Genomic DNA, 27,722 nt, shown 5'->3' with positions numbered 1-27,722 from the left:
CTCACTTGCTGGTAAAGATGGTCCAAACCTTAAGACTCTAAACTTAGGAGGGAAATTAAATGTGTGCATGTGTTTCTTGCTCAGGGATGAAGTGGTCTGCTACTGACTGACTGATAAAGGTAGTGTAGGTTTGGCTATGGTCAGAGAAGTAGACGACTAACTCACCACAAAACTGGGGTCTTTGAAAGGCAGAGGTTTTGCCGCAGGTTCAGCTGACCCAGAGGTAACGTCACCTCCTCCTGATTTTGCTTCGCTTGTTGTGACATCCACGGTTGCTAACTGAAAAAACGCCAAGTAAACATAAGCAGAATGGCTATTAATATCTGCAGAATGCGAACACATACCGTATACATTCATGGTAATTCTTGGCCCAACGAACCTGGCCTGTAGAGCTAGCAGTAAACTGTATCTTTTTTTTCTTGCTGTTGCTAGTGACTCCGGGATTAATAGCTGGGCTAGCAGGTCGCTTCTTTCCTCTCGCCAAGGTGGAGGATGGTGGTGTGGTTGTAGACGGCGTTTTGCTGCTGGGACCAGGAGAAACTGAAACCGCGACCACGTCCACCATCACCGGTGAGCTGGGACTAGCAGACGGCGAAGCCATTTTCGACAACAAATTATTCGACCGTATCTCATGTAACGTTGCGTTAGGCTATGATAAGACGTCTCACCACCAGAGACTCACTCACTTGTTTTCAGTTTAATATTTCACCCCCAATAACGTACACCAGCCAACATAAACACAAAATCTTCTTCTAACTATATTGGAGGTTACTTCCGACCAGAAGGGGCATTAGCGCCACCCACGGGCTTGGAAGAGAGATTTTAATTCCTCTCATCATAGCCTAAAATCGTGTGTGTGTGTGTGTGTGTGTGTGTGTGTGTGTGCGAGCGCTCAGCTAAAAACTCTAGTCCGATTGGAGTTACCTTAAATAAAAACCGCCAGAGTCAACATAACAATCTATGCATATCCATATATATAAGCTATGGCACGTTTTAACTGGATATGTGTCTTTATTTTCTATTTATTTCCTCCTTGCTCCTTTCCTTCTATCCCTGCCTGACTGACATTATTGTGCTCATTCTCTCTCTCTCTCTCTCTCTCTCTCTCTCTCTCTCTATTAGTTAACAAATATGTTTAGTATGTTAACATTTTCTAACACCACTTATGAACCTAACACACCAACCTAATTAGCACCCAGACCCATGCACTATCCACCTCTATCTCTTGACTACTAAGCTTAACTTAAACTCTGCACTGCTCGGTTTGTGTATTGTATAAAGTTTAAAGTTAAACTTTTGCACTGTAGCTTGAATGTCATCCCACTCTGCAAGTTGCTTTGGACAAAAGTGTCAGCTAAATGAATAAATGTGATGTAAAGTATAGACTACCATGCATATTTAATTGTTAGGCTTCTATGATTTAGTGATCTTATTCCCATTAAATTTTTTGCTATACATTGTGATAATCTACCCTACCCAATATGTATCAATGCCTTAGGCCGATTATATTCAGTCTATTCCACACAGATGTTGTATTTATTCCAAATCTCTTCATGCCCTAGCAGCTGGCTAAAGAAAAGTGATTCATGCTCTATGACAGACTGCCTCATTAAGGAGAACACTGCAAGTTTATTTTCACACTCACATTTGGACAGATTTGAGTGTCCCTTGGAAAACTGTTAATTACACCACACAAGTTACCCATACAAAGGCTAATATCCACCTCTCTTGATTATCTTTCTCTCACACGAACATGCAACATACATGACCTAACAGCTGCCCATCCAGGTATCACTCAAATTCACCTTAGCCTATTGGCACCTATACACAGCCCACCCACATAGCAACACATCTTACATCTGCCCCTTCTCTGTCTCTCTCTCTCTCTCACACACACACACACAAACACACACATACACACTCTCTAGAGCGTTCAAGATCTAACATACATTATTCATCACACTGTAATAGCATTTGGAAGATTTACAATACCAGTCATGCAGAGGATGAATAATACATCTCTGTCATCCCTTGTTCTTTTGCTTTTCTCTCCTCTCCCACTTTCTTTTAGTTCATTGAGTCAGATTATGTGTATTATTGCATGGGTGAGTGACTGATGAAAAGATATATAGATAGAATAGGAAGTTGAAGGAGAAAGTGAATGGAGATATGAAAACATGGATGCAAAACGGATGTATTTGTGCAATCAAAGCTAAACATTGTGGAAACATAAGCAATAACAGCAATGTGTTCTTGCATATACCTGCTGTCCTGATTGTACTGAACACATTGCATGGTTAACGTTGAAGTTACAGGACTGCCTGAATCTGAAACAGAGAACAGTGAGTCAGCATCATACATCATTAATAAACACATTTCACAAATCCCCTGCATCCTCCTAAGACATACTCGTTCTTTGGTGTTAAATGCTCACTATACTGAAGCCTCAAGCCCTGTAAAGACTAAAAATCACTCCGCTTATGTGAAGCCTCGAAAACTTGGCTTGTGAGGTCAGAGTCCTGTTCTGATTGTCATGGACAGCAGAACTTTCTATAGCTTGCCCTCTAACTGAGGTAGTGACTGCAGACTGTCACTGTTCAAGTGTAATCCCTGATTTGAAGACATATACCGGTATGTCTCTGGTTGGGCAGCTTTAGCAAGACCTTAGATGTTAACCTGCTGTATTATAATGATAAATAACATGATTATAACCATGGGAGAGAGCCTTGAAATACCGGGATATGTGATTTTATCATTGAGGTAAAGGAGTTATTCCATAGCCCCAAATTACAGGGTGAATATTTGAGTGGGGTAACCTTTTTGGGTGTATTCATTTTTCATCATGCAATGAGTCATATTTCACTGATTCATAATGCAGCATTGCACCCAATCCAGTTGAGAAAACTGTTGGTGACTCCTCTTAATTCAGGCAGTAGGACCAGTGCATATTGCATGATAACTTAACAAAATTGCTGTGCTCACTGGTAACTGTGCAGATTATAACCTTAGTTAAACCCATCCATTAGATGTACAATCTAAGTCCTACAACCAGAGAGAGACATGCATCCTAAATAACCTTTCCAGAACAAAAATTCACCTTAACTTTTGATTGACTGTCAGTCATGACTGTAGTGTCTCTTATGTCTCATAAGCATATTTTCTGTTTGACAATGTTGTGTACAATGAGAGTTTATATTTTAATCTTCATGCACAAATATACACAGATGATATGCACATACAACAAGACACAAACACAAATAGACACACATAAAAAAACTCTCTCTGGAGTAAACAGTGAATATGGGGGGTAAGAGACATATAGGGAGAAGAAGGCAGAGTTTCCCCAATAAAATATGGTGTCTCATTCATTTTTCATTGTGATGAAGTTGTTGCTACAAGCAGACGGCTTCCTGCTGTACATAAATAAGGTTTCAGCAAGTTGCAGCTCTGCAGCTCCATAGCATAGCAGTCATGAATGCTTTATGAGGTGACTTAAACTGCAATAAAGCAAAGAGTGACCTGCAACCATGGGACCCAGTAAACATCTAAAACCTCTACCATCATTTCATTGCCTGCTACCCAAGTTTTATATATTGATTTGGTAAGATTTCTTTAGTTATTACAGGGGAAAGTTATACATGAGAATGCATTGCTTTTCTTTTAGAGCACGATTTGATTCTGATTCATTGGGCTTTGAGCACTGTGGTAATACATGGGGTGCGGTCCATACAATGTTTTGCTTTGTTTTAATATTTACATAAAATACTGTCCTGCAGTTCATGCCCAATGTGGCTAATACACTAGGAAATTACTGTAAATTCACACACACACAGTTTAGATTAAGCAGTGCACACAAACACACACCTACGAGTATATTCCAGGAGTCACAGGCTTTGGTGCATGATTCACAGAGGACAATTGCAGGCATTTGCTGCATTCATGATGTTGCTATGAGTCTATGAGTGCTACACTCTGAGGGGATGTTCATGAGCCCCCATGTGAGAGTGTCATTTTTTCCTTCGTGCCGACAGTACTCAGTGACCTCGAGAAACAGAGATCAATGTGAAAAACACCAAAGAACTTTTCCTCTGTTGCACGCACGCTATTTGTTTATCCAGCAATGGCTTTGCAAATAACGATGTCCACAGACAAGATAGAATAAGTGCATGATTTTATGAAAGTAGATATATTGCGACATCATGCAAGTCAAATTTGTAGTTTCTTATGTCTCATTGTGCTGTTCACCGTCACCGTGTGCTGTTCACCGTCACAGTTGATGAACCACATTTTGGAAACTTTATTTTAAGGTGCAAAAAACTCTTTGGTGTTGCTTTAAGGTTCCATATTGCATTGGTAGCTCAGTCTTCTGTATTTTGTATAGCACATTACCAGCTCATCCCACATGTATCTCTTGAATGTGCATGATTGAAGACTAAACCTATTCATTTGAATTTGCATGAACTAGCCCTCAACTAGAGCATCATAACAATGAAGCACTGAAAAGCTCAGGGCAGGTTGGCAAGAGCATGTGACAAACATACTACAGTGTGATCTTTGTTATTCTCCTCTTGAAGGGAGAATAAAGTACACATTATTATTTATTTTCATGTATCTGCGTAGACCTATGTAAGCCGTCAATTAAAAAAAAAAAATAGTCATGCATCGCCATCTAACAACAGATCTAATGAGCCAGTGTGTGAAGTGTAATGAGACACTCGAGTGGAAATCTGTGTCCCTCATCATGAGGTTGTTTGGCATTTTGTCAAAAACCTGGTCAAAACAAGCACAAAAGCACTGAGACAACTCATGGGATTTGATTTTTCCATTTTCATTTCATTTCAGCGGTAACTTGGTTGTGACTGACACATATCATGTGGGAGTGAATCGTACCTCAAGGCAACAGTGACCTGCTCATTCGGATGGTGGTATAGGGGATATTCAGGCAAAGTGTTAAAGATCTGTAGACTTTTTCTGTTGGGCTGTCCAGGTGGACATGTAATTCGACAGGAAGAAAAAGCTACAGGATGGCTACACTACCACTGCACAATGTCTGTCATCACTTCAACAGAAATAATTAATGTCACATGAACATGTCGTGACTGAACTGAGTCACCCATGACTGGTCCATGAGAAAAAACAACAACATTTTCCTATTCATTTGAAACATGCATTGCAAAAGTAATGCATTGAAGTCTAAAGGAGGTTTTCCTGCCAGGATAATTATCTCCAGTGATTTAGCTAGAAGGAGGCTAACTGGCTGAAGCTATAAGCCCTCAGGCCCCATGTGTGAGTGAGTACCTGATTACCATGTCAGTGGAATGAGGAGGAATTGCTGGAAGGTTACTTCACAATGCACAAGTACACAATGCATTTGCAAACATTTGACACACAATAATCCCCTCTGTTAATGATGGCAAAGGATAAAGTGAAGCACCAAATTGGGGAGCTTCCAGGTTAATAAATAACACACTATATAAAGTAATTTAATAAAAAATATTAAAAATATAATTGAGGATTATACAATGCACAAAACTCTATGTATGTTTATGCTTATGCAATTTTGCAGAGGCTTTTGTGAAGTGACTTACAGTATAAACACTGCATTATTAGTTAAAAAAAATTGATTAAAATAAACCTATAATAATAGTCATAATAACAACAATATTACATATACAATACATATTATACAACCATTAATGTTTAATTTAGTGCAGACTTAATACATCATTTTAACACATATATAATCTAATCTAATCTAATCTAATCTAACTCACCAGAAAAAGCACAAAGCAAAAAATCACCAGCAGGCAGACTATGCCACACACATTTTAAGCAACGTATCAAACCATCAGCATACTTCTCAGACCCCAGGCGAATCCTGTCTAATGGTTTAATCTCCATACTGAAAGACTTTGCTCATCTCTCTCTCTCTCTCTCTCTCTCTCTCTCTCTCTCTCTCTATTATGTGGGGGAAAAGCCAAAGATCAGCTTGGGGCAAATGGTATTGACTGGAGGCCCTCATTGATCAGTTAATATAATTCTGTGTGTGAGTGTGTGTTGTGTGTTCTGTGTGTGTGTGTTTGAGAGAGAGACAGAGAGAGAGAGAGAGAGAGAGAGAGAAAGAGGGAGAGAGGGAGAGAAGCCATACCAGACACAGAAGTGAAATGATCTCATATTTCAAACAGTATTGGTGTCATCAGACACACTGTATCAATATTACCATCAATATTCATAGAAAGAGCGGGACACTCCCACACTGTCAGACCAGGACAGAAAAAGAACACTACTGTTCTATATGAATATGTATTGTTGGATTTATGTTAGTATGAATAGCTACAGTTGGAGCTTAATTTCAAATAAAACTACAAATGGACTGCACATTTGTGTGTATGTATGCTTATCTCTCTCCGGAATTTGCAGCGTAATTGAAACCGTTTTTAATTTATCTAGTCATCACTTTAAACCCAATCCTGGATATAGGCTGCAAGGCTAGCAATTTTTCAGTGCCCACATTTGTCTATCACGTTATCTATTCATAGAAGAGTACATAGAAGCATGTGAGGCAGGTATACAAATATTTTGCCTGTCAATTCAGGAGGCAAAGCTCAGACTGCTTGCACACAGAGAGTTTGAGAAAGCCTTTGATCTGATATTAAACTAGGCCATGGTCCTCTATGGTTCATGTCCACACACACACACACACACACACACACACACACACACACACACAAAAACACACACATACACAACATGAGTACGCTCCATAAGTCACAGGCATTGGCACATGATCCACAGAGGACAACAAGCTATTAAACTCAGCTCCTTTACTATAATTTACATATATTTACATAATAATGTATGTGAGCTCACATTGCATAGCCAACCCATTTGCTTCAGGTATTGCTGCTTTATCATTGACTGTATTCCAGCTCATGAAATATTATCAGATTAAATATTATCAGATTAATGCATCATTGCATGAGCCTAGGCCTAGCCCGTGTGGAAAAAACACCACTGCACACATTAAATATATAAGTAAGTATATATACTCTTTTTATCCCGTGAGGGAATATCATACTAATCATAGGCCCAATATTTTGCATAGGCCCACTTTTATTTTATCATTACAGCCTAGAGTGATAGCAATAACTGGTTGTCTACACATTTTTAAATTATATAATTTACATCAATAGGCCCCTATAAGCCCCCAGGCTTCATATCCTGGACCAATAGCTAATTTGTAGCCACATCTAGGCCTTGCCTGCTACATCATGCAGACATCCAGATGGGATATCATTACAAGACTTATAGGCTAGCCTCTACTTAAGAGAAACAAACGCACTACCTTCCACCTCAAAAAAGGCTTCTCGTTCTCATTCAACATATCATTTTAATTGTGTGTATTATAACGTTAATTGCTTATTTTTTCCGGATTAATTGTTTGCTTCCGGGTTGCAGCTGCAATGGGCGGAGTCGACGTCCACTGCCTGCTCTCTCGTCACAGATATCAGCGCGAGCGGCGGCGACAGTGCAAGATCCAGCCCGGAGCCAAGCGAAGCTCACGCGGCCTCACTGAACCCTATTCTCCGCCAATTTACACCATAATCATAAAACAACGGGACGGGCCGCTAGTGCACTGTGAGTAGGAAACGCCATTTACCACACAAACAAGTCGGCCTGTGTAGGTTTCGGACTGCACGTTTAACGGAACATTGACTGGGGATTATTTTCTTCGGTACGGTTAAGTGAAGAGAAGACCTACCTTTCAGAAGACCTGGTTCCGCGCAAGGGTTCGCAACAATTTGTACCAGTCAATTATAGCGAGAAGCTCTTGCGGGCAGCTACCAATGTTTGCAGATATCCTTTCTTCCTCCATTTGAACTGACGCCGGAAGATCTGGGAATACCAATTCTGTTCACCGTTTACGTGTGTTCAAAAGGAACTGTTTCTTCCCCTGATTTGGTCGCTCCTCGTTCCACTACATCAAGAGACACAGGGATTGCTTGCGGACGGAATGCGCCTCTCCTAGAAGTAGTTTAATCGTGTTGAAGAACGACTGAATTCGTGTTATCTTCCAAAAGGTATGTTATGTGTTTGGCAGAAAACATCATTTGGAGCTGTGTGCGAATGAATTAGCATCAAATGATTAACACCACTCAAACCACTCTGAAAACAAATAAAGTAGGGTAACCTACAACAGCATTGGTTTCATTGTGCAGGTTTCAATTCGAAACAGTTCAGACCAGGCCACAGTTCTGGCAGCTCATTTCATGATAAAATGTAGGGTCTTGCGTAGATGGATGACAACCATCGAAGTTACGATGGAAGTCTTCTTTAGGGTGTTCTGAGGTCACACGGGTAAGATTAATTCTTGTAGTGGAATGGTTTTAAAATATATATATATTAGCCTATTACATGCAATGCAGTTTTACTCGGAGTGGTTTTGGGGGTGTTGCGAGTTTACGACAAAGTTGCAAAGCTGAAGAAGTCCCCAATACAAATTCCCTACTATGGGACGTCTGATGTGAACAATGCTGGACACGCGAGATGTCACCTCCAGCACATGCGCTCTCATCCAAAGATGTCTCGCTGGGGTGCCACACACGCACGCACTTTTGCGGTAACCTTCAAAATAGACAATGCCACTGTTTATTTAATACAAGTTGTTCCTAAATATCTAGTCTCATGCACCCTATGACCTATGGACTTAGCCATAACATTAAAACCTATGGCTTTCACTCTTTTACTCTCACTGATTTCATAGACAGTAGGCTATTTGAAAATACAGTTTGTATTATTAGAATACAAAAATATATTTATGCTATCTTGGATAGGCTATATAATAATAATAATAATAATAATATTAATAATAAGCTTTATTTGTATAGCACCTTTCATACACAGAATGCAGCTCAAAGTGCTTTACATTTGAAGCATGTAACACAATAATAGTCAGTCAGTCATTATCACTTTCACTTTTCTTCATTGCTGTGGCAGTTTATGATCCAATCAGCAACATATCAGAAATATAGAAAATAACATGTAACGCAGTTATTAGAGAAGAGTCAGTCATTCCCCTTTGTTTCTGTGGCCGTTTATGATCCAATCAGCAACATATCAGAAATACTATTATACTACTATGGATATATAAAGGCTTTGCTGACAAATGCCTAGGCTGACAAATGCTTAGCCCCATAGAATTAACTTTTGTTGGATAAGAACAATTGATTCCCTCAAACTTGATTGCAGTTTGTGAGTGTATAGGGAGATGGCTGAATAACAACATTCCCTTTTCCACCCTCATTTAGAGTTTTATTTCTCAGGCCCATTTTAATTAGTAGAGAGGACTACTGGTAGATGGCCATGGATGAGCTAAATGCTATAATATGCCCACTGTGTTCTGTGAACATGTTTCTTGTTTGTGGTGTTTTAATTATGTAAGGTGCCACAGTGGTATTTTGGTGCCCACGAAGTGTCAAAGTGCTCTCTCTCTCACACACACTCTCTCTCTCTCTCTCTCGCTCTCTCTCTCTCTCTCTCTCAGTATGCTGGATCTGACCTGTTTTGCAATACACACAGTGTGTGAGTGTGAGGAAATGAATCATGCTCCACACTAAGATGCCTGATGTTTCCTCCCTGTGAGCTCACACCAACACCACTGCATATGTCCCTCTATGTGAGTGAGACGGAGAGATTGTTATTTTAAGTGGCGCAGGAACAATAGTCTCATTTTACCCTCATTTCTCGTGCACTCACTATAATTCTGTCCTTTCATTTTTCTCTTCCTCTGTGGAATTGCGTGCCAATGGGCACCTGGCATCGAGCGACATGAGTGTCATTGTTCCATCATGGCCTCATATTTCTATATTGCTGTGTGTGTGTGTGTGTCTGTTTCTATATAAGAGTGTGTGTGTGTGTGTGTGTGTGTGTCTGTGTCTGTGTACATCTGAGTGAGTGCGGTGTTGTGTTTATCTGAGTGCGTTGTGTGAAAGAGAGGGAGAGTCAGTGAGAGAGAGAGAGGGCCGGGTGGTTGTCATATCACTTGTACTGATGAGTATGTTAAAGTGCAGGTGAGTGTGGCTTTGAGTGCTGCTAGTGGACCAGCGACTGCATGAAGCTCCTCCTCCTGCTGCTGCTGCCTTCCCTCTGACCCCAGGCTCCAGTGCTGACCCCAGAAAGACAGCGCGATGACACACACACACACACACACTAAAATGCTTGACCACATTATTGCAAAATAAAGAGTAAAAAAATGGAGATCGGACTAAATAAGTGAAAAATTAGATTGGCTGTGTGTGAGCACTTTTATGTATGTCTTTTGATTTGTTTGGTATTTACACTGATCAACTGAAGAGGATCTGACCTGTTTTGCAATGCAAATAATTAGCTTCTGGTTGAATGGAGACGTGGCGACTTCAAAATGACAGCCTGGCAGAGGGAGATAAAGAGAAGCAGAGGAAGACAAGACTGAAACGGCAGTTACGATTAAACACCCGTCAAAAAGCTGGATGCTGTAGTGTGTGGCTGCTGATACAGACCATGAGTCACCTTCATGTGTGTCAGAATCACACATCCTCCTCACATTCCCACTTATTATAGTCTCTGTCTTTACCGGAGCTCACCACCTCCAGCTTCATCATCATCATCATCATCATCATCATCATTCTCTTCAGTTGAGGAACTATTATTGCAATATCATCACTGTTATCATCTTCTTCTTTTTTCTCGATAATCACCCTTGCTTACTATCTTACTACTTGCTTACTATCTATCTTGTCACCTATAGATGACAACACCCATGTTATCCATTGCATTTCCATGATTACCCCCATCTTAAACAATGTTGTCACCACCACCAGAGGAGAGAGCAGCAGCAGTAAGAGGCAGCAGCAGCAGCAGCAGCAACCTGGCCTAGCAGCCAGCAGAACGTGGGAGGAAGAAGAGAGAGAGAGATTAGGGGGAAGAAAGTGGTGGAGAAAGAAAACAAGCAGAGTGATGTGGAGACTTGCTCAGCATTTGTGAGAGAAACACATTTGTAGCACACAAACCTCCAAGGAGAAGCATCGCTTTTGTGGGAGATGGTAGTGATTATGGGCAGACATGTTTGTGTGTGAGAGAGTGAGCTTTTTTCTCTTCCTTAATTTGAAGATAATCTTATTAAACACTCGCTGCAGCCACAACAACACTGCTAATCTGGGAAGCCGAAGCTTGAGCGCAGCGAGAGTGTGTGCTGTGTGTGGGTGACTCGCTGGGGAACAGCTGTTCAGGTGTGGTGCCATCTGGGCGAGGCAAGCGCCAGCAACCCTCCCAGCCCAGCTATGACCATGTCCACTTGCCACTGTCAACGGCCTTCAGTAGTTATGGGGCTCGTTTGGGAGCTGGTGAAACACCAGGTCAGTCTATCTTTGGTGGGGCATTGAATAAGCTGGATGCTACAATGGCCAAACATTTGTAATGACTTAATGGGAAGTTTACTCACCCACTGCATTTGAGTTGTGACATTTCCGTTGTTATTAGTAATCATTTCTTCAGTGCAAAATTATCTTTTGACCAGTTGTTCTTTGCCTGATTTCTATCTGTTCTCCAAATTTCAAGACCTATGCATACACATGTGGGCATGTCTGCTGTGTGTTAGGACCTTGTCAGTGCTTTAAGTCCTCTCACTAATTAACTTCTAAATGAAGAAGCTCTTATGTAGTTCAGGTAGTTCTACATATTGTGTGTTTGGGGGGGGGGGGGGGCACTCCAGATTGTGCTTATCAGATAATAGTTTCTCATGACATTTTTTGTCGTACATTCTCCTATGGATACTAAAATAAGATGAAGGGCTCAAAACTGTAACAGGAAGGACGAGTGTGTGTGTGCGATGGTTAGAAGACCCACCCTGTAAGTGACCTGGTTGGCTCATACTTCTGTGTGTGTGTGAGAGAGAGAGAGAGAGAGAGAGCATGTGGAGATGTATGCGTATGACGGCATGTGCTGTAAGGATCTGGGTCAGTCACAGCTCAAGGGAGTCCAGTCTGTCTTCGGGAGCGGCAGCAAAAAGAAGCTAATGGGTTTTGGGCAGATCCAGCTGCAGTTGGATCTGTCGCTCTCTAGATTGTTCTGGCCAGTGTCTGACACAGAGTGAAGCCCATCCATATCATTAGAAGAGCTTGTGTGCTGGTGCATCTCTCAGACCCCATAGCGTGCATGTGTGTGTAGTGGCTGTTTTCTATTGTGACTTCCAGAGGTTGTCGGTACTGACCGGCTCCATCCCTGCCTGTCTAAAAGTGGCCTGTGTGGTGGGCTGTGTCCCCCTGCCCTCCCCAGATTAGCTTCTCTCTTCCTCTCCAGGTGTTTCCACAAGTTCCTCTCCTCTTGCCGCGTGGCGGTGGTGACCAGCCACAAGGCCAGGAAGACACATCTGTGTGATTTGTGTGTTTGATTTGGAAACCTAACATTTCTCACCTGTCAAAAACAAACAATAAAAACTCAACAACAGTATCTCCGCTCCGGTATATCGCTAACTGTGGTATAATTGGTTATGTTCCAGGACCTCATTTTCGGCCCTGACTTCGCTCTCTGGTGTGCTATCAGAGATGGTGTATAGGCCGTAGAGGGAGCTGCAGGGTGTTTGGTTCATGCTGGTGAAATGTCGGCTTGACTAATGTCCATCGTTTGGTCAGGCAGGAGTCCATTCTGGTTCGGTCAGAGGACCAAGTGTAAAGGTATTTCAGGTCTACAGGTTTGCTTTCCTTTTTATGGATTTTTCGTTCGGGCTTTTCCCTGGAATGAGGTTCAGGGCAATTCTTGTGAGGTTGTGATCATTCATTTGTTGGCAGCAGTTTCCTCAGCTTTCTCTGGTGGCAGATAAAATGGCTGAAAACAGATGTATAGATTGTATCAGTTTGTATCAGTTTTTCCACAGTTAAAAACATTCACAAATCAAAGTCCTTTTTTTTACTGTGCAAAAATGGTAACGATCAGTACTAAAAGGGGTTTGTTTGAAATTACATAATGTGCTTACAGAGAACTTTGATGTGCCATCCTTTGATGTTTTGAGGTAGGTTATATACATGTTTGTTACATGTGTTTGTGTGTCTGTGTATGGTGAGATGAGAACCGGGGAACGCTGTTAAGACTTTCTGAGCACATTTTATAAAGGGTGGTCTGCACCATAAAGACAGTTTTGTGTGTGTGTGTGTGGTCGTGATTGGTCCTGGGACTATAAATACCCGTTTAGTTCCTGTAAGTTCTGTGGTGCTGGTGGCTGTCTCCTGGGATAAGGTTGAGAAAATGAACCGTGTGTGTGTCTGTGTGTGTATGTGTGTGTGTGCATCTGTGTGTGTGTGTGTGTGTGCATGTGCCTATCTGTGACTGAATGGGTTAGATGTGGCAGACACTCTTGATGGTGTTACACATTGAGGAGGACAGTGAGAGAAAGAGTGTATGTGTGTGGGAGGACAGTGGAGGTGCCACTCAGAAAGTGAGTGTTTACTCACACTGTGACACTGATTGATTCCCTCTCCTTCTCCCTCCAACTCTGCCTCTTTTTTCCACTCCTCTGGCTTTTCCCCCTGTCAGCAGTCCCTACAAACCTCTGTAAGGACACACACATACACACACACACACACCTCTAATAGAAAGAGACACTCACACGTCAATAACTTGGTGTCTCACAATAAACCAAGAACATTTGAATGCTCCACTATTTTGGTCATTGCAATGATGGCTTCACAGCTTGTGAACTCTTAATTTGTGATTGTTCATGAGGGAAGTAAGGGCCTCAGCCCCCCACTACCATCATATGCACACACACACATGCACACACACACACACACACACATATATTTGGTGAGTGGAGTCAAATACAGCTCAGAGGCAATTGCTTATGACAGGTCAAAGCCACAGTAAGGTCTTAAATGTGCTGTCACAGCACTGCATCCTTTAACGTGTTGTGTGTGTGTGTGTGTGTGTGTGAGATTTTATAGCTCTGACCTTTGGAGCTCCAGTGTTGGTGTCTCACCCAGAGGTAATTTCTGTCACTATAGAAACATCCCCCCTGAATAAAACCATAGGATGGCCTCTGTGGACATGCAGTTTTGTGCGTGTGCACGTACTGGCAAGTGTGTGTGTGTGTGTGTGTGTGTGTGATGTTTTGCTGTTTGACCCCCAGGTGTTTCAGATGGCTGGTTGAGCTTAGAAGTTCAGGATGAATGAGTTTGCAGACAGCTGAGGACTTTTCAGCAGGAGAGAGACACAGGCAGACAGATTTTCCATTCTCTATCCCTTGCTGTCACATACACACTCACACAAGGCACAAGGCATGGTCAAAAATGGTCACTCAGAGTTGAAATTAGGTTTCTCTTCACTTACTCTTGCATGGACACACACACACTTTCTCTCCTTCTTGTGGGTTTATTTTGCAAACCTATTTCAAACCCTAGACCACAGGAAACAGGCTGTAACCATGGTGACAACCCCCCACAAAGTGACCTTGTGGAAGGTCAGATTGATGGGAAGAGCTCTGGCCCGCATACCCAGGATGCACTGCTGCCCCAGAGAGAATTGCCCTGCTCCGCTGCAGCTGTGTATCAGATGCTGCAGCTGAGGCACCTCTGGGCACCCAGGCACACACACACACACACACACACAAAACTACAAACACAGCCACACGTTTACATGTGCACATACAAACAAGCAAATTCACATCCCCACTTGATGCATGCACACACACACAAACACGCACACACTAGACTAATTCCCTATTTGGTGTGTGTGTGTGTGTTGTTGTAATTGTGAATGAGGGGTAGCGGAGAGTGAAGACTCGGAGCTGTAAAGCATGGCATCCTGTGAGTGACACCACTCTGAGATGTGGGCTGATGGAGAATCACAGCAGCTCTCTCCCATAACAGCAGCAGCAGCACCCCTCCAAAAGCAATTATTTCCTCTCTACCTGACTCCTCCTCCCCCTCTCTCCCCCCCTCCCTCCGTAAGAGCAGAGGCTTGCTTTGGGCAGTGAGGTGGTTGGTGTAATATGACACTTGAGACTCCATGTTGAATCCTCCAAGGACTCACCATGTCACCCAAGCTGGTATCAGGCGTCAATGATGCTATGATACCAGTCATGTCATCATAATGGGTTTTTGTTAAAAAGTATTACTGTGCTTTTTTCTATTAGGTAAACTCAGTAAGGCCTACATATTTTGTAATGCAAAACATATGGGTTGTGTGTGTGTGTGTGTGTGTGTGTGTGTGTGTGTTTGTAATGGTATTTGTGTCCGTTTACAAAGACAATTGTGTGTGTGTGTTGGGATGGTAGTGGTAGTGAACAGATGGAGGCCACATTCAGCTGAGTCACGCCCAAAGGCATTGTGGGCCACAGACAGAAGATACAGAGAGCAGGCAGGGGAGACCATCACACATCCGTCCAACTCCACCACACAACAAGCCTTATCTGCTGGAGAGGGGGAGAGAGAGAGAGAGAGAGGGGGGAAGGGTGAGGAAGAGAGGAGAGAGGAGGCTGCACAAGACAGGCAGGCGGGGAGGGAGGGAGAGAGCGAGAGAGAGAGCGTCTCTTATTTCAACTCCCTCACAGTGTCTGAGGAGTGTTCTCTGACTGGACTTCCAATGAGCGTGCTCTCACACACACGCACACACAATCACACACACTCACACACACTCACACACTCACTCCTAGCCTAGCGAGAGGCAAGATAACCAAGAGTCTTTCCTGAGGGTCCAATTCAGTTCAACCCTGCACCATCACAGCTCTCAGCACACACACACACACACACCATTCTGACGTGTAAAATGGTGTTTGATAAAAGACAGGCACACTGTAGAGAAAGACAGGAAAGGCTGACTTCTCATGTGTTACTCCGCTACCCCACTGACTTGGGAAGCTGGTGGTGAGAGGCAGAGAGATAGGGACTGCAGGACTGTGTGTGTGTGTGTGTGTGATGGCCAGGAAAGCCTTGGAGGATTCAGCAGGATTTATAGGAGTCCAGCGGATCAGTCCCTAACATCTCCACAAAAGTCCCCTCTCCATCCCTCTCCCCTCTCTCGCTGTCTCTCTCTTTACACTCCACTCCATCTCTCTCTCTCTCTCTCTCTCTCTCTCTCTCCAGCCTGTGAGGATTAGTCTGGATTTAAAAACGCAGAGAGTTGAAGCATTCCGAGCCTCATTGCCCTGTGTGTGTGTGTGTGTGTGTGAGATTTAAATGTTACATTTTTCTGGACTTGTCAGTCAGGCTTTGGGGAGTAATACTGTTAGTTCATTTCTCCCAGCCTCGCCAAATCATTCCCTTTCTCTCATGCAGCGCGTGTCTCTGTCTGTCTGTCTGTGTGTGTGTGTGTGTGTGTGTGTGTGTGTGTGTGTGTGTGTGTGTGTGTGTATGTATGGTCAAGAGAGCAAGTGAGACTGAAGTGCCTCAGTGGAATGAGTGATGGAGTAAATGATATAAGAGTGCAAGACAGCAGGCCCATGCATTGGGACGGTGAAAGATTTCGATAGCGTGTATATTTATGATGTGTATTTATGTTGGAGAGTGAGAGGGGCAGAATGCAGGTATTTGTGTGTGTGTGTGTGTGGGGGGGGGGGTGAAGATGAAGTCAGTAGCAGTATGGATACAGACACAACTTCCTGGTGCAGAGGCTCTGCTTCCTGACACGTAGATAGCCAAGGAATTTGGTTATCTATCACTCCAACCCCCCCCCCCCCCAACACACACACACAGCAAAGAGGGGCACTTGCCTGTATCGGTGGCCCAGTGGGGTGAAGCCCCCACCCACCCGTGGCCGTATCTGTCTCTTGCAGCTGGACAGGCCACTCCACACAGAGGCTCTATTGTGTGTGCTGGGGAGGAGAGAGAAAGGGACAGAAAGTGTGGCTGAGTGAAAGAGAGGGAGCAGCAGTGAGAGAATGAATGAGACTCGGAGTGTGCAGGCGTATGGGTGTGTGGGTGTGTGTGGGTGCAGGCGTATGGGCGTGTGGGTGTGTGTGGGTGCAGGCGTATGGCTGTGTGGGTGTGTGTGGGTGTGTGGGTGCAGGCGTATGGCTGTGTGGGTGTGTGTGTGTGCAGGCGTGTGGCTGTGTGTGTGTGTTGGTGTTTGTGAGTTAAGCTGTCCGAAATCCCTCTGTATGGCTCAAGTAGTTTAATCTGCTGAACTGGGTCATCATCACAGAGCTGTGTGTGTGTATGTGTGCTTGAGAGAGACGTATCTATCTGTGTGTGTGTGTGTGTGTGTGTATGTGTGTGTGTCTGCATTAATGAAATGATCATACAACACTGTAAGTAGTTTGATCTGAAGTTAGTTTTGCACCGTTATAATCAGCTTTTGTTTTTGGGTGTTGCGAGATAAAACAAACGCTTGTGGTGTTCGATAGATACTGGAATGAAAGACTTTTGCTTTCTGGCTTTCTGGCTTTCTGCTTCCTCAGCCATCCTCCTCTCTCTCTGTCTTTCATTGGCCTCTGTGGGAGTGTGTAATTAAAAGTGAATGTGAATTGAATAGATTATTGATCACACCACCACCAACAGATGCCTTCCCTCCATAAGTATTTCCATACAACTGTGTGTGTGTGTGTGTGTGTGTCAGTCCGTGTGTCTGTGTACATGCACGCATCTGTGTTTCACCAAGAGGTTTTAAATGAAGTATTGATGTAGCTGTTTAATTGATGCCTTTTCAGAGCCTGTGTGTGTGTGGTCAGTCGGTAGTGGTCCATTTGAAACTCTTGGCCTGGCAGCATTGAATGCTTAACGAAGATATTTATACGCTTCCTTACAGCCCCACACATTTACACCACAATTGGTATTTGATCCTACTTCCTTTTCTCTCTCTCTCTCTCTCTCTCTCTCTCTCTCTCCCTCTCCCTCTCCCTCCCTCCCTCTCTCTCTCTCGTTGTGTGGAAGGTTAAGGAAAGCTGTATAGTGTGTGTGTGTGTGTGTGTGTGTGTGTGTGTGTTTTTGTGTGTGTTAAGGGAACCTGTATAGGGTTGTGTTTGTGTCTGTTAAGGGAAGCTGTACTGTATAGGGTTGTGTTTGTGTGTGTTAAGGGAAGCTGTTTAGGGTTGTGCTTGTGTCTGTTAAGGGAAGCTGTATAAGGTTGTGTTTAGGGTTGTGTTTGTGTCTGTTAAGGGAAGCTATATAGGGTTGTGTTTGTGTCTGTTAAGGGAAGCTATATAGGGTTGTGTTTGTGTGTGTTAAGGTGAGCTGTATAGGGTTGTGTTTGTGTGTGTTAAGGGAAGCTATATAGGGTTGTGTTTGTGTGTGTTAAGGTGAGCTGTATAGGGTTGTGTTTGTGTGTGTTAAGGGAAGCTGTATAGGGTTGTGTTTGTGTGTGTTAAGGGAAGCTGTATAGGGTTGTGTTTGTGTGTGTTAAGGGAAGCTGTATAGGGTTGTGTTTAGGGTTGTGTTTGTGTCTGTTAAGGGAAGCTCTATAGGGTTGTGTGTGTGGGTTTCTGACTGCAGGATGAGACAAGAAGCGTTCCTTAGGTTTCAGTGTGGTCACCTACCCATGATGCAGCACTCTGCACGCCTAACCACAGGCCTCACACCATGCTGCTACACTCAACCTCATCTGTCTGTGTGCACAGCTCCTGTTGACTTCTGCAACAGCTCAGAGAGCCAATTACACACACACACACACACACACACACACACACACACACACACACACAGCATAGATACACATGCAAAAAGTTACAGACATGTTCAGAAATAAACACACACATGGGAAGACTCATTGATACAGTGGCTTGCAAAAGTATTCATACCCCTTGGATATTTCCCCTTTTATTGCTGTAATAAATGGAATATTTGTCAATTTAATTTGCCCTTTTTAATGCTAATTTACAAAAATCCCCTCTTTAATGTCAAAGTGAAAGCAAATTTCTACAAAGTAATGTTAATTAATTAAAAATATATAATGCAAAATAAGTGATTGCATAAATATTCATATCAAAGTAGATGCACCTTTGGCCGCAATTACGGCATGGAGCTTGCGTGGATAGGTCTCAATTAGGCTACATGTAGATACTGCAATTTTACTCCATTTGCCAAACTGCTCAATCTTTGTCAGATTGGAAGGGGATCAGGTGTGAACAGACCTTGTCAAGTTCAGCCACAGGATTGAGGTCTGGGCTCGACCACTCCAGAACATTCACCTTGCTGTCTTTAAACCATTTCTGTGTAGTTTTCCGCTCTATGCTTCAGCTCATTGTCTTGCTGCAAAGTAAATCTACCCAAGTAGTTCTCTTGCAGACTGAATCAGATTGTCCTTGAGGATTTTCATATATTTTGCTGGATCAATATTACTTTTACCTTTACAAGCCTTCCAGGGCCTGCTGTCGAGAAGTATCCCCACAGCATGAGGCTACCACCACCATGCTTCACCATGGGGCGTTTTTGGTGATGTGCAGTGCTTGATGTCCACCAAACATAGCATCTAGTCTGATGGCCAAAAAGCTCAATTTGGTCTCATCAGACCAAAGAACCTTTTTCCATTTGACCTTGGATTCTCCCACATGTTTGGGCGAAATTTAGTCAAGATTTAATAAGAGCTTTGCCACTCACCCACAGAGCTTTGACTGGTGATGAACTTGGACAGAAGTTGTTGAACGCATAGTTTCTCAGCATCACAGAGCTGAAGCTTTTAACTTCTTCAGAGTTATCATAGGTGCCTTGGTGGCCTCCCCCACCATTATTCTTATTGAACGGTCCCTCAGTTTGTGGTGACGGCCTGTTCTAGGCAGATCTGCACATTTGCCATATTCCTTACATTTCTTAATGATGGATTTCACTGAACTCCAGAGGATGTTCAGTGCTTGAAATTTTTCTTGCATCGATCCCCTCACTTAAGCTTTTCAATAAACCTTTCTCTGAGTTGTTTGGACTGTTCTTTTGTCTTCCTGGTGGAATTATAGCCAGGAATACTGATTGACCAGTTACTAGACCTTCCAGATATACTGTATTACTATACACATTCACTGCATTCAGGCCATCCTCATTTCACTAATTGTGAGACTATTAGCACCAACTGGCAGGACCACTGTTGATTTAGGCCAGTCACTTTAAGGGGGATGAATAGTTATGCAATCGCTTATTTTGCATTACCGGTATATATTTTTTAATTAATTAACATTACTTTGTAGAAATTTTTACTTTGACATTAAAGAGGGGATTTTTGTAAACTATTGTAAAAAAGGCCAAATTAAATTGACAAAGATTCCATTTATTAAAGCAATAAAAGGGGAAATATCCAAGGGGTATGAATTCTGTGTTTGGCTGTGTTTTGTGTGTTTGGGTTCTGAGGTATGAGCTACACCAGGCGCGTAACTGAAGCGCTCCGTTCCCGACGCGTAAAATCCATTTGAGATGAATGGTCTATTTTTTTCGAACGTACGCCCCACTGTCACGTCTGGTGTAGCTACTGTGCACTGTGCTGCTGTGTTTGTGAGAGTGTTTTGTTTTGTTTATTTTTTAAACAAGATTCTTTCATAACAACTTCGCCATCACTGACTAAATGGCAAGGAAGTAATTATTCTGTCAGTTTTGCAATAGAACATCCTGATTTTGCTAAGATTGGTTTTACCTCATTATCACACACACGCACACACACATGCACACACACAAGCACACACACACGCACACACACCTCACACAGTTCTCAGTTGGCCTGGTCTCTTGCACTTTGACAGTTGTGAGGGAGACAAGTGCGGTGCTGACTGGTGGGTTGGTGAAGTGAACGCCATTTTTCCTTTCCTGTGGTCTGAGTCAGTGAACAGCTGTCTGAGGTGTAACCTGTGTGTGTGTGTGAGAGCAAGTGTGTGTGTGTGTGTGTGTGTGTGTGAGCGAGCCAGTGACGGGGGGAGAGAGGGTGAAAAGAGTTTGTCAGGGAGTTGGCCACATCTGTCCAGACAGGAGGTGTTTTTTTGCGTATTATGCAAAAACCTACAGGCTACAGAGAAAGAGACTTAGGATTTAGGCTGCACTTGCGCACTCTCCCTCTCTCTCTTTCTCTTTCTCTCCCTTTCCCTCACTTTTGTGTGTGTGTGTGTGTGTGTGTGTGTGTGTGTGTGTGTGCGTGCTTCAGATTTATGACTGGAATTGCGTTGAAGAGGCAGAATGGAAAAACATGTAGAGAGGACACTGAGCTATGATGTCATGCACAGATGCATTGTGGGTAAAAAGGAGCCCCCGATACAATAAGTATGTTCTCGACTAGAGAGAGAGAGAGATTCATGGGTTTCTAACTTCAAGTCTTCCCAGCTGGCATAGAAATGAAGTGATTCGAAGTGAATTTCATTGGATTGTTTGTATCTGTGGGAGGTGCGTGTGTGTTTACATGAGTTGTTGCCACATCAGCAAGTGTTTTTTTTTTCTGTTATCCTCTTTAGAGTTCTTCTGTTGAAGTGTATTGATTTGCGATGAAGTGTGTGTGTGTGTGTAAACTTGTGTCTTCGTGGACTAGCCTTGTTTAGTCCTGCACAGTGAAGTAGTTCTACGGAAAGAGGAGCAGTGGAGGAAGAGGAGTAGAGGTGCAGCAGAGCTTGGGCCAGGCTCTGTTAGAGCGTGTTTACTGCGCAGCCCTGTGGCTGTGTGGGTGGAGGGTGGCCTGCTGGTTAACTAGGCAGCGAGTGGGATCACTGGGATTCCATTAGGTTCATCTCAGCCTGCAACCACAGAGAAAGAATGATGCTGGAATGTTCTTCAGTCTCTCGCTCTCTCTCTCCATCTTCCCATCTCATCTATCTTTCTCTCTGTCACTCTCTCATACTGTTTGTTGTTGTCTGTTTCTCTGTGTGTATTTGGTGAGTTGAGAGTGAATCTGCCTGATTTGGGTTGTTATGGGTGGATCTGTGTAAACCATGTGTGTGTAGTTTATTGAACCATATACACTTTATATATGAGACATTAACTCCTTTAAATGTGTGTGTCTGGAAGACATGCGTCATCTTCGTGCGTGTGTGTGTGTGTGTGTGTGTGTCTGTGTGTCAGGCAGGGTGGAGGACTCCAGCCAATTGGACATAGTTATTCCCCTCAAATTAGCTGGTGACGTAGTTTGTGTTTTAACGCACCCAAACCCAACATTTGCCCAGCCCCTGTCTCACCCCACCCTGAGGGACTGGACTGGACTGGGTAAGCATGCGTGAGCAGCTAATGTATCATGCTGTTAGCGACATGCTCATATGCTACACACATGTTGCTGCTGTGTGTGTGTCCTGAACACTGTGACCTTTCCAGAGTTTGAGACACATAATATATATATATATATATATATATATATATATATATATATATATATATATATATATATATATATATATATATAGACACACACACACACCGAAACGTCCTCAAACTGAGCTTTACTCCATAATTAGTTCAGTGCCCTCATAATGTCACATCCCTAATAATATCACATGAGGAAGATTGAAGGTAGTATACTCCTCACATGACTGCATGCGTGTGTGTGTTTGGTAGGCTTATACATTAAGGTGCAGAGAGTATTTTTGGTTATCAATGAATGAAAATGCATATGGAGTTACAAGGTAGTGCTCCCCAAGATTACTGTACACTTTAGAACACTTTGTCACTCTGACTGTAACTAGCCCTTTTTATAAGCTTATTTGCATGTTCTGATCATCTAGGCGGGTCTTGCCACGAATGAACAAAAGACCGAGGCCTACTCAGAGAAAGTATCAGCATACACATACTGTACACATTCAGACTTTTAAGCATTGCAGTTTTTTCACAGTGGAAACCACTACACTGACAGTACTGTAACTGTGTGTGTGTGTGCGTGTGTGTGTGTGTGTGTGTCGGTGTGAGTAGCTTCAGTCGGTGTCTTTATGTGCTTTTGCCTGCTCATAAAGTGTGTGTCTATAAAAATGTGTCTGTATGAGCTGAAGTGAAGTGTGTGTGTGTGTGTGTGTGTGTGTGTGTGTGTGTGTGTGTGTGTGTGTGTGTGTGTGTGTGTGTGTGTGTGTGTGTGTGTGTGTGTGTGTGTGTGTGTGTGTGTGTGTGTGTGTGTTTGTCGGCGTCAGCGGGATGAGTGAAGTCTGTGGCCTAGTTAGGGTCGGCCAGCGTGAGGAAGTGAGCACTGGCCCTGCTGAGTGACACGCTGGTGAACATCTCTTTCCCTCCACGCGGAGGTCACCTGCCCCGACCGTGTCTCTGACGTCACACCTGCGCACGTGGGGCTCTCCCAGCGGAGCGCTTGGAAATGGGACGGGTCAGGTGTGTGTGTGTGTGTACACACGTGTGTGTATGTGTGTTCCTTAGTGTGTGCCTGTAACTGTGTGTTTGGTTGGTGCGTATTTCCAGTGCTGTAGGGTTTGCTTGATGGCTGTTCAGTAATGTTTGGCGAGAGCTAAAAGCAGCCGCCCCAGTGAGCGTCCCTGCCCTGCTGAGGGGGAGTGGCGCTGGATTGCCATCTGGAGAGAGAGGTGAGGAGCTCCGGGTGCCCATGTTGTTCCAGTGGGCACATGCTGATACAGTGGGCACAGTGGGCACATGCTGTTCCAGTGGGCACATGCTGTTCCAGTGGGCACATGCTGATACAGTGGGCACATGCTGATACAGTGGGCACATGCTGTTACAGTGGGCACATGCTGTTACAGTGGGCACATGCTGATACAGTGGGCACATGCTGTTACAGTGGGCACATGCTGTTACAGTGAGCACATGCTGTTACAGTGAGCACATGCTGATACAGTGGGCACATGCTGATACAGTGGGCACATGCTGTCAACATCGCTTGGCACCATGATTGCCAAAACATGTGTCCACACAAGTCTTCCATTTTAGTGATAAACACTTTGTGTCATCAGAATCATCTCTCTGTAGTTCACAGTTAATCCAGAATGCTTTTGCTTTTGAGACACTGTAGCGGTCTCACACGAAAGCCTTATTATATTAAGTTCTCTTTCATTTGTGCGTCGGCCCTGATGCCAGATACTGTAGTGACCACCTCCACAACACTACACTACATTTACAACCAGTAGATCTCTTTATATGCTTATCTGAAGTCCATAATGTATATCAGAATACATTAATAACTGCATGATACCTGGGTTATCATATTTATTATGGTGTGGCTATTGTTGCCTATGTGATTAGTATAGAGTACTAAGATTGGAGAAGGTTGTCTCGAGTTACAGCTCATGATGACGGGTATGCCTATGAATAACCACATCCTGTCCTACTTAATCTGATCGGTAGGCTGCAGTATACCGACAACATATTTATCTCTATAAGCAAGCAAAGATCTGTTTGAACTAGTCTATAATGTGAAGGAGTAGATGAGCATAATCTTATGATGTAAAAAGAGGAGACCCAAGGTCTAACTAGAACCAAGGAGCAGGACCGGAGCACACAGCGCTTTTAAGTGATTTTTATTAGCCTAGTGCAAACCGACTAACATTTCGACGCCCATGCGTCCTCTTTATGGCAGAGAACGTGGTAAGTTTTTGCAGGAGGTCCTCTCAGTGAAGGTTCCTGATCTGCAGTGGACCTGTGCACACACTCTCTCTCTCATAGAGCCTCATATGGGGACGTCAGCAGTGACCCCTCCACTCCGCCGCCGCGCCATTACCCCTCTCTCCCTCGCGGCTCAAGAGATCAGAGGTGTCTCTCTCGGCAGTTTCCTTGGCGACCGGCGCGACTCATGCAGAGGCGTTTAATTGGTCCCCGGCTCACCGGCCGCCGGGCTGTCCCCATGGTGCTTGGGAACGGAGCTAATGCGAGCTGGCCACTCTCAGCGGGAGGATTAAATCCGCCAGATTCACCGGACTCCTGTTTACCTCACTGAATAAACTTTACACTAAGGGTCCCACTGCTGTTTATTTGGAAGGGTTGGTGTGTCTGTGTGTGTGTTTTGTGTGTGTTTGCATCGTTTTTGAGGGCCCATTGGTTTATTGCGGTTGAACTTCAAAGATGTTCCCCTATTTTAATCCACAAGCTGTCTGTAAGAGGCATTATTACACTCAAACTGTGAAGAGCTGTCAGATCAGTGACCAGGCAACCAGACACACACACACACACACACACACACACACTCAAACGATACACACAGACATGCATTCACAGTGATCTCTTGTCACACTTGGGCTGATTGGTGTACTCCCACACACATTTCTCATGCTGTTACACCTAAAGAATACTAATCACACACACATGCCATCATTATCATCATCATCATCTTAGTCATCATCATCATTCCTCAAAGAAGTGCACATGATGAAGAATTGCCGAGAAGAGAAGAGGCTAAAGATAGACGCTGTTGCTAAAATGTGTGTGTGTTTGTGTGTTTACAGGGGGCATGTCGAACTAAGGCCTCAGAAGTGGGATCGCTCGAGCTCCTCCTGTCAGCTGGAGCTCCCCCGTGATTGGACGGGAGACCAGTTTGCTCCGCCCACCCCATACACACCTGAGCACGTAAGGGACCCTTGACATATGATCCTTATTGTGAGGAGTGAGTGTGAGTCACATGTGGAGGTGTTTGTTGAACTGTATTGTGTGTGTGTGTGTTTGTGTGTGTGTGAACTTCAGGCATGGAAGAACAAGAGCAGGAAGCTAGTGAGCCATGACAGGCAGCAGTTGGACAGCGGCCCCAGAAATAGGAGTGACACCATCTGAAGCCTTCAACAGCTCAGTGCACTTCTAAAGAAGAGAGGAGGAGAGAGGTAGCAGAACAGAGGGAGATGGGGGAGAGTGAGTGAGGGTAGGATGAGGAGGTGAGAGAGAGAGGGACAGAGAGAGAGACGGAGAGAGACACAGATGGGGGAGGTGATTGTAAGAGGAGCATGTTGTAGCCCAGCTTCCTCTCTTTGGTGCAGAACCTTGAGGATTTCCTCTACTGACTTTAACTCTATTTCTGTCCTGTGTGTGTGTGTGTGTGTGTGTGTGTGTGTGTGTGTGTGTGTGTGTGCACGCGCACATGTGCGTCCGTGCACATTGGAGAAGGATTGATCCAAATGTGTCTTGTTTGAGTCTTTTGTAATGTGTACTGTGTGTATGTGTAATTCCTCTGCTGTACTGAGTATATACGTGAGTGCATGCGTGTGTGTGTGTTAGTTTGTATTTGTGCATGTGTGTATGTGTGTGTTTTTGTTTGTAATTTGTGCCTGCTTTCAAATCTGTATGGACTATGATTGAGTGAGCTTTCTCCACAGGAAGTGTGTTGTGCTGATTGTGTCACCACAACTCCACTCCTCACCATTATAATAACAGAAATACACAGACACGTGTGTGTGTGTGTGTGTGTGTGTGTGTGTGTGTGTGTGTGTGTGTGTGTGTGTGTGTGTGTGTGTGCGCCATTTTCCATGGGAAGAAGTGAGTGAAATAGAAAAACCACGGCACTCTGAGCGTAACCCTTACAGAACAAGGCAGTCAGCTGTTAATGTGTAGCCCACTGGTTTATTTAATTCCTCAGAGGTGTGTGTGCACGTGTGTGTGTGTGTCTGTGTGGTGTAAGCTGGCTTTGATGTACAGAAACATCCTGAGGCCGAGGCCAGCAGTAGCGTTTGTCATCCTGAATATAACATGTGAGTGTGTGTGTGTGTGTGTGTTGGGGGGTGGGTTCACCAGATGTAACACTCTCATAAAGCTGCTTCAAACCATTAGACAGGTGAGGAATGTGGTGTATAGCACAGGGATTTCAGCAGAGGAGCCTGTTCACGCTAAAGCTGCTTGAATACATTTTGGATATTAAGCTTTGCTTTCTGGTAGCTCCGTTGTCTGCATAATGTTCTTATGAAACCTGTTCCCTGCGGGTTCTGTAATCAGCACATTGCCGGGCCTTTTAGCCAACAGGAAGTGTCTTAAGAGAAGGGCAGCCAGGCTACCACGGGTGCAGTGGGTCCACCACACTCGGCAGGGTTGTTACCATGGGTGCAGTGGGTCCACCACACTCGGCAGGGTTGTTACCATGGGTGCAGTGGGTCCACCACACTCGGCAGGGTTGTTACCATGGGTGCAGTGGGTCCACCACACTCGGCAGGGTTGTTACCATGGTGCAGTGGGTCCACTACACTCAGCAGGGTTGTTACCATGGGTGCAGTGGGTCCATGGTGCAGTGGGTCCACCACACTCGGCAGGGTTGTTATCATGGTGCAGTGGGTCCACTACACTCGGCAGGGTTGTTACCATGGTGCAGTGGGTCCACCACACTCGGCAGGGTTGTTGGTTGGGAAGGGCTGGACGTCTCTGAAGGCCAAGTCTTGCAGAAGATGGCAGGAGTGGCGAATGTCACTGAGCGTGTGTTTAATACCAGGATCAGACTGAGTGTAGTATTAACATTCATATCTGCAGGCGTTAGTTTTTACACATGCGTGTAATTGGGCAGCTAGAGGTTTGGAGTGCTGTGCTGTGCAGCGCTAGCGAGAGTGACCCCACCCCAGCCCACCCCAGTCCACTCCTGTGTTTTCAGCACATGCACGAGAAACACTGATGGGGTCCAGTTTGGACAACACATGCACACACACCCCACGCTTCATCACACCTGTGTGAAGGGCAGCGTGTGTGTGAGAACGCATGAGCAGGGTAGCAGAAGGGTGTGAATCACAGTGAGCTGTGCTTTCCCTCAGCTGCCCCCTGACCCTACACACACACACACACACACACACACACACACACACACACACACAGTGTTAGAACTGCTGGAAAGGAAAAGACCAAAACATGACCCAGCATGTTACTAACTAACAAGACTCTCACACTCTATTTGTGATCAGC

At 44.2% G+C, this 27,722-nt stretch overlaps 2 protein-coding genes across 4 annotated transcripts in view; one reads left to right on the top strand and one right to left on the bottom strand.

Moving 5' to 3' along the window:
- Positions 1-792, bottom strand: part of ino80c (INO80 complex subunit C) — a 3,181-nt gene extending 2,389 nt beyond the window's left edge. Inside the window, exons 1-2 of the mRNA XM_042107312.1 lie at positions 380-792; positions 166-279 (exon numbers count right to left, since the gene is read on the bottom strand). Coding sequence (XP_041963246.1) covers positions 166-279; positions 380-601 — 336 coding nt within the window. The 5' untranslated portion in view covers positions 602-792. The remainder of the gene's footprint in view (positions 1-165; positions 280-379) is intronic.
- A 6,703-nt stretch (positions 793-7,495) lies between these two features.
- The window catches only part of galnt1 (UDP-N-acetyl-alpha-D-galactosamine:polypeptide N-acetylgalactosaminyltransferase 1), a 47,687-nt gene continuing 27,460 nt past the window's right edge, over positions 7,496-27,722 (top strand). For 2 of the 3 annotated variants that reach the window (XR_006034439.1, XM_042105939.1), the window contains exons 1-2: positions 7,496-8,081; positions 25,304-25,424. The gene's annotated coding sequence lies outside the window, so the exon portion shown is untranslated. Of the gene's footprint in view, positions 8,082-25,303; positions 25,425-25,538; positions 25,673-27,722 lie in introns of all 3 variants that reach the window. The other variant, XM_042105940.1, reaches the window with a different exon arrangement.

The sequence above is a fragment of the Alosa sapidissima genome, chromosome 10 (genome assembly GCF_018492685.1).
Source record: "Alosa sapidissima isolate fAloSap1 chromosome 10, fAloSap1.pri, whole genome shotgun sequence".
NCBI classification, from domain to species: Eukaryota; Metazoa; Chordata; class Actinopteri; order Clupeiformes; family Clupeidae; genus Alosa; species Alosa sapidissima.
The sequence above is the reverse complement of the archived record's forward strand: the minus strand, read 5'-3'. Positions and strand labels throughout refer to the sequence as shown.